A 9,950-nucleotide genomic window follows, 5' to 3' on the forward strand; every position below is an offset into this window, starting at 1 on the left:
GGCTAGTGATATATTTACATCATTTCCTATCAATTCCCATTATTAAAGTGGCTGGAGTTGGGTCAGTGTCAATGACAGTGTGTTGGCAGCAGCCACTCAATGTTAGTGGTGGCTGTTTAACAGTCTGATGGCCTTGAGATAGAAGCTGTTTTTCAGTCTCTCGGTCCCAGCTTTGATGCACCTGTACTGACCTCGCCTTCTGGATGATAGCGGGGTGAACAGGCAGTGGTTCGGGTGGTTGATGTCCTTGATGATCTTTATGGCCTTCCTGTAACATCGGGTGGTGTAGGTGTCCTGGAGGGCAGGTAGTTTGCCCCCGGTGATGCGTTGTGCAGTCCTCACTATCCTCTGGAGAGCCTTACGGTTGAGGGCGGAGCAGTTGCCGTACCAGGCGGTGATACAGCCCGCCAGGATGCTCTCGATTGTGCATCTGTAGAAGTTTGTGAGTGCTTTTGGTGACAAGCCGAATTTCTTCAGCCTCCTGAGGTTGAAGAGGCGCTGCTGCGCCTTCTTCACGACGCTGTCAGTGTGAGTGGACCAATTCAGTTTGTCTGTGATGTGTATGCCGAGGAACTTAAAACTAGCTACCCTCTCCACTACTGTTCCATCGATGTGGATAGGGGGGTGTTCCCTCTGCTGTTTCCTGAAGTCCACAATCATCTCCTTAGTTTTGTTGACGTTGAGTGTGAGGTTGTTTTCCTGACACCACACTCCGAGGGCCCTCACCTCCTCCCTGTAGGCCGTCTCATCGTTGTTGGTAATCAAGCCTACCACTGTTGTGTCGTCCGCAAACTTGATGATTGAGTTGGAGGCGTGCGTGGCCACGCAGTCGTGGGTGAACAGGGAGTACAGGAGAGGGCTCAGAACGCACCCTTGTGGGGCCCCGTGTTGAGGATCAGCGGGGAGGAGATGTTGTTGCCTACCTTCACCTCCTGGGGGCGGCCCGTCAGGAAGTCCAGTACCCAGTTGCACAGGGCGGGGTCGAGACCCAGGGTCTCGAGCTTGATGACGAGCTTGGAGGGTACTATGGTGTTGAATGCCGAGCTGTAGTCGATGAACAGCATTCTCACATAGGTATTCCTCTTGTCTAGGTGGGTTAGGGCAGTGTGCAGTGTGGTTGAGATTGCATCGTCTGTGGACCTATTTGGGCGGTAAGCAAATTGGAGTGGGTCTAGGGTGTCAGGTAGGGTGGAGGTGATATGGTCCTTGATTAGTCTCTCAAAGCACTTCATGATGACGGAAGTGAGTGCTACGGGGCGGTAGTCGTTTAGCTCAGTTACCTTAGCTTTCTTGGGAACAGGAACAATGGTGGCCCTCTTGAAGCATGTGGGAACAGCAGACTGGTATAGGGATTGATTGAATATGTCCGTAAACACACCGGCCAGCTGGTCTGCGCATGCTCTGAGGGCGCAGCTGGGGATGCCGTCTGGGCCTGCAGCCTTGACTATGAGGGGTGTCAGGTAGCTTTATCGTTCTGCCTCTGAACAAGGCAGTTAACCCACTGTTCCTAGGCTGTCATTGTAAATAAGAATTTGTTCTTAACTAATTTGCGGAGTTAAATAAAGGTTAATTGTAAAAAATGAGCCTATGACTTGAAGTGCATGTGAAGCCTCAACTACAAAAATTATAAGTTTCAATGAAAAGTTATATATTTCTGAGCAATTTATCAGGCATTCTTAAGAAGTTATGTTGGAAGGTGTATCTATTATCTCCTGGATCATCCAGCAATTTGGGGATTAAAATAAGAGGATGAAAATAATAGAAAGTAAAATAAAAATGTAAAGAAACAAACATGATATAAAACACATGCTGTTACACAGGCATAATATCCTATGCATAATTGTGAAACCAGTTGTTCACTTTCTGTGTGAATTATTATATAATTAATAGGCCTAGCCCCATTCTATTTCTGAAACGAATTTGACGTTTAGCCCACAAAAATCGATTAATTGTATAGAAAGGGCTGATTGTTGTATTCGATTTCTATTTTAAATCTATAATATGACATGAAGTTGACTTTTTTTTCACTCTAACTAAAGTTAATAACTGATTTGTGAAGCCAGGGATTAAATTCGGTGATTTTCACTGCTGTGATGAAAACATGCGCCCTAGAATATTCTACGCATGCTCTGTGGGAAGCCTTGTTTTGGCGTCAGACGCGCTGCTGCTAGCTAGAAAATTGGAAATATTGCAAGTCATGGTGGGCCATTCAATGGGGGGAAAGGGTGGATAATGACTTTGGGTAATGCTTATAACACATATGAGAGAACTCCTCTGGATTCAGATAATGGTTATAGAAGTTGGCCGACTTGTGGGCATACAGGCAAATGTATAAAATCTTCACGCGTAAGTATGAAATAGGTTTTAGCTAGCTAGCCAACTAGCTTTGTTAGCTAGCTACAGAACGTTAGATTGCGTTAGCTTGTAGCTAATTGTGCCTGTGTTTTTTGACAAGCGACTTAAAGTTAGCAGATGGATTATCTGCTTCTTGTGTCTACATTTATTTGAGTGGCAATACAAAACATTGTTTAAAATACATTGTAACCGTTACGTTAGCTAGCTAACTAACGTTACATTTTAGCAATTTATCTTTCCCCGTTGCTGTCACATCAACATCCCGCCCCAATCTTTTCCCATTGGCAAACATTTGTGAGGATCCCATGTTGTGCTTGTGCCCTTGTTTTGTTAATGGTTCACCAGCCTGTCTGTTGTCACTGCGCCACTTGTTGCTAGGGAGGTTGCTTGATAGCGGAAGTGAGCGCTATCAACACTTCCCACTGGAGTCTGGACGATAAATACCGTTGGATGCTAGCTATGATTTTGTTAGGTTGCCTACTTTTAAACACTATTGATGTATAAACTGATGCATCGCTTTTATTGGTATTAATTTAATGTTATTTTGTATACATCGGTAAACTGGAGATCTTGAAAAAGAAAATGGATGAGAGGGAGACTGCAAGGGATGGGTGAGAGGGAGACCGCTAGTGATGGGTGTCAGGAAGCGTAGCTACTGGAGGAGAACCCAAGAGACCCTCCCTCTTTCACCTTCACAACTATCTATTCCTGCACTGGCCTTGGTGATCCATTTCAGTTGTTCTGCATTGTCAGGTTGGCTTGTCTATTTGGTCTTCATCTTAAATTGGGGTTGAGGTGCAGTGTGTCCTCTAGAGACAGTGGCCATTTAAACCTTTCCGTGGGGACCCCAGTTCACAATTTAGTTGTAGTCATGAACTAGCTCCCCTGATTTACCTAGTCAAGGGTTTTATGATTAGTTGACATCTGGAATCAGGTGTGAGGTCCCCAGGAGGAAAAACCACTGCTATAGAAAGTGAAGATGTAATGGTTGGCTGCTAAGAAGTAGGGTTCTAATTGTTCTCTCCCATAGAAATATGTGGAATGTGAGACTTTTTGTTATCTCATTTATTGCCTCTGCACTGGCAGTGCATATGATTGGTTTATGGTTATGAGTTCAGTGTGCATTTTATTTGGCAATTCATGTTGGTTTTATCAGTGAATTTGGTCATCTTAAATCATGTGTGGCTGACAAGCCTGTTTGTTTCAACTTATAAGGCCATACTCACATTTAATTTGGCCTAAACAATGTTTGATGCATTCTGCAGCTGTTATGACATATTATTTTGACATTATGTAGTGTAATCTTTTTTTCTGTGACTAAGTGAAATTTGATGGTAGAACACAGGCTCAGGTTGACCTAAAGTTATTTACTCAACAAGTCCTTTTTTTTGTTGATCTTGTCATTACATTTTAAAGGCATCAACACCTAGAAAAGGATGTCTAATTTGTCCTTGATCTCTCTCTCTCTCTTTCTCTCTCTGTGCAGATATGGGAGGACTTACTAATGGGGAAGTCCAAAACCTGACCTAGAAAACAGTTCAGCCTTTGACTGATATTGGACTCTCATACAAGACCACAGAAACCCTCTACATTCTATTCACATCATAAGCAAACACCAAAAGTCGCTCTTCACTTCTGTCATATCTGCAATTTTCATACTTTAATTCTTTATCAGTCAATCTCAATATCAACTATTGTGGAACTCAATTTTTCTGTTTCTATTTATTTTTTACTTATTTTTTTTACTTTCACTTTTTGTTCCTTTGTAAAGAAATGCTTTACCTGAAAAAGTACTTCACAGAGGGCCTGATTCAGTTCACCATCCTCCTGAGTCTCATTGGGGTGCGGGTGGACCTGGACACCTACCTGAGCAATCAACTGCCCCCACTGCGAGAGATCATCCTAGGCCCCAGCTCGGCCTACACCCAGACGCAGTTCCACAACCTCCGCAACACGCTGGACGGGTATGGCATCCATCCCAAGAGTGTGGACCTCGACCAGTTCTTTACCACCCGCCGGCTGCTGAACCAGGTGCGCCAGCTAGATCGCCTGTCAGTGCCCAGTCCAGAACTGAGCACGTGGCTGGTGCACCGCGACCCTGAGGCTGTGGTGTCCGCCGCCAGCCAGCCCAGCCCCAGCATCACCCTGGACAATGGGACCGGCCTGGAGGACGTGAACAACTCCGAAGCCCCGGTCATGAGGGGGGGCGGCGGAGCGCCTGAGTCCACCTACAATCTGAGTGGAGAGGACCGAACCCTGGGAGCTGTGGCCCCCGAGGACAGCCAGGAGCAGGGCAACAGGGAGGGCAACGCTGACCTCACCAAAGAGGTAAGAAAGCATGCAATGATCTCACCTCTACTCAGGATCACAAGACTAGGGCAAGCTGAGGCATGGCACGTCTATCGTAATGTACAGGGATATATTACTAGGAGCTTACTGTATTTAGCTGTCAGAGACCCATTGTATGTCTGAACCTTGATAAAACACAATTGTAATCAAATGGAAGTTTATTCTGGCATTGTGTAATCTGCATTATTATAATGTAATTTTTCCTACATTAGAATCATTCTTTCCCCTAATAGTCACAGGACCACCACTCAAGACGCAGTGTGGTTTTGGGCCAAACACTAAGCCATTGTTAAAGCTCTAGAATGAACAGAGTCTCCCACTGGAGTGGAATCACATGCTTTTATGGTAATTAAGTGGCTACAGTTGAATCAGTGGGCTTAGCTTCAAGTTACATGATCTGAAGTTTAAATCTTATGTATATTGCCACGTGTTGACCTATCTGAGGATGAAAATATCATGTAAAGCCAACTATATCACAGCTGAAGCCATCTTTTGGCAATTGCACCACAGTCAAGTAGTTCTCTCTCCTTGATGTGCTTTTGATTTAGAATTAAGTTGTGTAAGACAAGATGGTGTACAACTCAATCAAGAGGGCTCTTTTCTTTGTAGTCCTGACATCTTTTTCATCTGACATGTCTTTTTCAGGACATTGATTTGATTGACATCCTGTGGCGACAGGATATCGACCTTGGTGCAGGACGGGAAGTGTTCAACTACAGCAGCCGCCAGAAGGAGAGCGAGGCGGAGAAGCCCAGCCCAGAGGAGAAGAAGGAAGGGACAGAGTCACAGGAGAGCTGGAGGAACGGAGTGAACCTTCAAGAGGCTCAGCCTGTGGATGGAGAGACAGGGGAAAGCATACCAGAGCAGGTAGCTAAGGGCACAGATTGTGTTTCATGATCCTGTGTCCACTGCAGTTGATAGTTAAGGGAGTGACCTCTGTGCTGTCTGCCCCTCCCCCTCAGCTCACAAGCCTTGGCTCTCAGACCTCACTGTCTCTGCAGGAATGCCTGAGGCTGCTTGAGGCCACCTTCCCTTTCGGAGAAGAATCTCCTGAGGTAAAGACATTTGCAAGTTGTCTCAGGAGACAGAAATGTCTTCATTTAAATTAAACAAACCATGATATTACAAAAGGTAGATTGCCTTTATGGTCTATTATAATCTCAACATGTTTGTGAGATAATTTTTAAGGTAAACATCTTATCAGTTCGTAGCCCCTGTAGTCACTGCTGAGCTTGCAGTGGCCAATGAAGAAGCTCCATCCACATCTCAGGGGCTGCCACTGCCTCCCCCGTTGCCCCAGCCTGTGCCCCAGTTGGACCTGGAGCAGCAGTGGCAAGACATCATGGCTATCATGGAACTACAGGTTTGTACTTGTGCTTTAATCACAACTGGTTCTCCCAATAAATATATATTTTTGTTATTAGATGTTCTCTAACCAGGTTTTTCCTCTTTGAAGGAAATGGAGGTTAACAACACCTCTGAGAACTCCTTCCTCAGCACTACTTCCAACAGTGCCAATACCAGTGGCAGCACAACTGAGTCAGGCTCGGTTGAAAGCTTTGGACTTACTCGTTCCTCCACCCTTATCCACCAAGATGTCAGCCTTCACCAGGCCTCCCTCCCTAGCTGCAGTCAGGATTTTCCCACACTTTTCAACCCAGAGATTGATGGCACTGGCACCCCACGCCCTCCCTTGCTTAGAATGTCCTCCAGCTCCAACTCCTCCAGCGTCAACTCTACATTCGGAGCCACCAACCTGACTGGACTCTTTCTCCCACCGCCTCTAAACAGCACCAACAACATCACTTCGACCCCAGTGTTGCCTGACCCCTTCAGCAGTCTGCTGGAGGAGTCTATGCTGGATGAGATCAGCCTGCTGGACCTGGCGATGGAGGAGGGCTTCAGCCAGGCCCAGGCCTCTCAGTTGGAGGATGAACTAGACTCAGACTCAGGCCTCTCCCTGGACTCCAGTCACAGCCCGGTCTCCCCGAGCAGCTCTGAGACCTCCTGCTCCTCTGCCGCCTCCTCCTCCACCTCTGCCACCTTCTCAGAGGAAGGGGCTGTGGGATACAGCACTGACTCTGAGTCAGTCACCGTGGAACCAGAAGAAGGTGCTGTGGGTGGCTACCAACCCGAATTCAACAAGCTCTGCCGCATGAGCTATCAAGACCCTTCCCAGTTCCATGGGCTCCCTCAGCTTGACAACATCAACCACAATCACACTTACAATTTACCACTGTCTTCCTCGTTAGATGAACACCCAGAGCTACCGATTCCCACTGGCAAGAAAATGGGCCGCGAGAAGCAGTCGAAGCTTCAGCCCCAACAGGACTTCCTGGACAAACAGTCGAGTCGCGACGAGCGCCGGGCTCGGGCCATGAAGATCCCCTTCTCAAATGAGAAGATCATCAATCTGCCTGTAGAGGAGTTCAACGAGCTTCTGTCCAAGCACCACCTGAGCGAGGCCCAACTGGCTCTCGTTCGCGACATTCGTAGACGTGGCAAGAACAAGATGGCAGCCCAGAACTGCCGGAAGCGCAAGCTGGATACCATCATCAACCTGGAGCAAGGGGTGCACGACATGCGTCGTGACAAGGCGCGACTTCTGAAGGAGAAGATGGAGTTTATTCGCTCCATCCGTCAGATGAAGCAGAAAGTGCAAAGCCTCTACCAGGAAGTGTTCACCCAGCTTCGGGATGAGGAGGGCCGGCCCTACCCCCCCCAGCGAGTACTCGCTCCAGTACAGCACAGACGGCAGCGTTCTGATCATGCCCCGCAACATGACAGATCAGCAGACCCGTAAGCCCGACAAGAAACAAAAGGACAAAAAGAAGTGAGGAGGAAGCTGCTGCCCTTTCTTTCATTTTGCTAAAATCACTAAGAACGATTTCTGCAGACGCAAGAGGTCTTTTTTTCTTTAAGAAGATTCTTGTGAAGAGAAACATAGCATTGTTGACTACTCTTCCTGCATTAGGTTTTTTTTCCCTTTTCTTTTTTGGTTCCTGCGTTTTCTCTGGAAAACGACTTTGAAGCAGTTCTTCATTTGAGTACTGGATTTATTGTTTAGGTGGGGGAAAAGGAATAAACAAGGAAAATAAGGGGTTGAAAGGATTCTCTGGATCCTATGGCAACAGCCCAGTGAAGAGGAAGTTGATAAATCATGTTGTGAAGGAACTGGTATCAAGTGGAGTTGAAGAAAAACAAACATTTAGTCAACATGAAATGGGGTGTAAATTCCAGCCCATTGTTAGTCAGCGTCAAACAGATTGTTAAACCAGATTTCTTGCTTGGGCCTTGACGTGATTGGTGGAGTGTTTCTGGAGTAAGTAGAAGAGGAAAGCCAAGAGAAACTTGAGATAAAAAGCAAGTCCATCATCTGGGATACCATTATCTTATACCGCCGATAATAACCAAATTTGTATGGTTCACTTCACTTGTTTTCTAGGCAAATGTCTAGGTAGTCTTGACACTGCACTCATTCAAAATGTTTGTATTACAAACACCACCGTTTTTGATTGATCAATGTCATTGACTTTGAGTCTCTTTGACATAACTAGGACACTGGAACACAACAAAAAGAGAGGCTTGGAGAGTATTCTTGGGCTAGCCATGATGGTGGAGCATGATGGGTGTAGGAGATGGGACACTGAGGAAGAAGGCACACACTGCATAACAAATGTAACAGCTTCTGTATATCTATACATAGCACTGTAATTTGTCCTTCTAAGGCTTGGCTGTATGCATCGTGCCGTATCTCTGGCTATCCCTCTGCCACAGGTTTAAGGATGAGCTCTTCTGGTCATTTTGTTTTAGTTTTCCACAATTTCTCATACTCTCCAGAATAAGATAGGTTAGAGGTCTTGCTTGATATCATCTTAGGTCTACTCCCTGCCCTTATTGCATCACACACCGTGTGTTGTGCCTGTAAACCACGTTGCAGGACAGGGAAACTCACAATATTGATTTGTGATAGGCCATTTTTTGCAGGAACTACTGCATGAACTGCAGCCCTGTGGAAGTTTCGCCTGTTAATTACTAATCATATGCACCCATCTTTACTGTCATTAACATTAAGTTGGTTGGTTGGTTTTCTTGTAAGGTGACAGAGATAAGCAGTTTGTCTGTCCAGTAATTACAGAGTGGTAGTCTTTGAAAGAGTAACTTGGGGATGTTGTCATTCTATTTGATAGTGATCTGAAGCAATGGACAAGATTCAGTTGATGAATAGCCTAGTTGTCAGCTGCAATAGTTTACGGGTCATTCATTTGTATCGTTAGAGAAGTCAATCAATTGAATCGAACTGACAAGAAGAATGTGTGAAGTGAGCACCTTGTTTTCGAATGCCTTTGTTTCACAAGCACATTTTATACATTTGTTGGTTTTACAAACAAAGGTTATTGGACTGTTTTCATTATGTTAGAAGTGCTATTATCTGAGCTTGCGTTTTATTAGGGTCAAAAATAGTGTTTTAGCATGTACCCCTAACAACAAAAAGATGATTAGTATTCCTTTTAATGCGGCAGAGATGGCTGTTTAAAGAGAATTTGAGTACATTTGAGAGCCCCAGATCTACAGTAAAGGGGGGAAAAGAACTAAGTTGCTGCAATGATGAGGATGACCTATGTTCTTATTCATTCACATAACTTTCATTGTTCTTGTCATCACTAACCTGAGAGGGGAGCCAAGTAAAATACATTGCTTTGAATCAAATGTTTCATGCAGTACTAATACTTTTAGCAGGAAATACATTTGGGGCGTCTCAAAATTTAAATGAAAAGAAATTAGACGGCTGTTAAGTTGTTAGTTCTTGCACTTGAGAAAACGTTTGACATATTCAGACATGCAACGTTCACCTGCATTGCAACACAATGCTAAACCCACTAAGTTATTACTACTCTTAGCGCACTGCATTTGTTTGTTCTGTAAATATTTAAATGTTTCATGTTTTGTCATTATTTCTGTAGTTTGTGTGTTTTGCACAGCCTTCTCACCCCTGCTTTGGGTTTGGTTGTGCAGTTTCTTTGGTTTACTTTAAAATATTTGCTGGCAATCTGGGATTGTTATTTTATTGATTTAATAAAGTGTTTTTATTTTCATCTGACTGTGCATCATTTGCGTTATTAATAACAGGGTGAAATGTGTCCATAAGTATACTTTGGGGGGGGGGGAATAGGATGTCCGTTCATTAAGGTTTTGTGAAGATGAATACATCAAGCCTTTCTAAATGTAGCTATCCAACTATTTAC

The 9,950-nt window shown here is 44.9% G+C and overlaps 1 protein-coding gene across 1 annotated transcript; it reads left to right on the forward strand.

Moving 5' to 3' along the window:
- The first annotated feature begins 2,141 nt into the window (after positions 1 to 2,141).
- Positions 2,142 to 9,805, forward strand: LOC124048265 (endoplasmic reticulum membrane sensor NFE2L1-like). The gene is made up of 6 exons (XM_046368870.1): positions 2,142 to 2,346; positions 3,842 to 4,683; positions 5,350 to 5,571; positions 5,667 to 5,759; positions 5,909 to 6,067; positions 6,161 to 9,805. Exons 2-6 carry the CDS (start codon positions 4,129 to 4,131, stop codon positions 7,505 to 7,507), a joined length of 2,376 nt encoding a protein of 791 aa, XP_046224826.1. The 5' UTR covers positions 2,142 to 2,346; positions 3,842 to 4,128; the 3' UTR covers positions 7,508 to 9,805.
- The last annotated feature ends 145 nt before the right edge of the window (positions 9,806 to 9,950 follow it).

Source organism: Oncorhynchus gorbuscha, linkage group LG11 (genome assembly GCF_021184085.1).
Source record: "Oncorhynchus gorbuscha isolate QuinsamMale2020 ecotype Even-year linkage group LG11, OgorEven_v1.0, whole genome shotgun sequence".
NCBI lineage: Eukaryota > Metazoa > Chordata > Actinopteri > Salmoniformes > Salmonidae > Oncorhynchus > Oncorhynchus gorbuscha.

Coding starts and splice junctions, on each gene's coding strand:
- LOC124048265 (XM_046368870.1), top strand. CDS start 4,129: ATGCTTTACCTGAAAAAGTACTTCACAGAGGGCCTGATTCAGTTCACC. Junction 5,572..5,666: donor GGGAAAGCATACCAGAGCAG/GTAGCTAAGGGC, acceptor CCTCCCCCTCAG/CTCACAAGCCTTGGCTCTCA. Junction 6,068..6,160: donor TGGCTATCATGGAACTACAG/GTTTGTACTTGT, acceptor TCCTCTTTGAAG/GAAATGGAGGTTAACAACAC.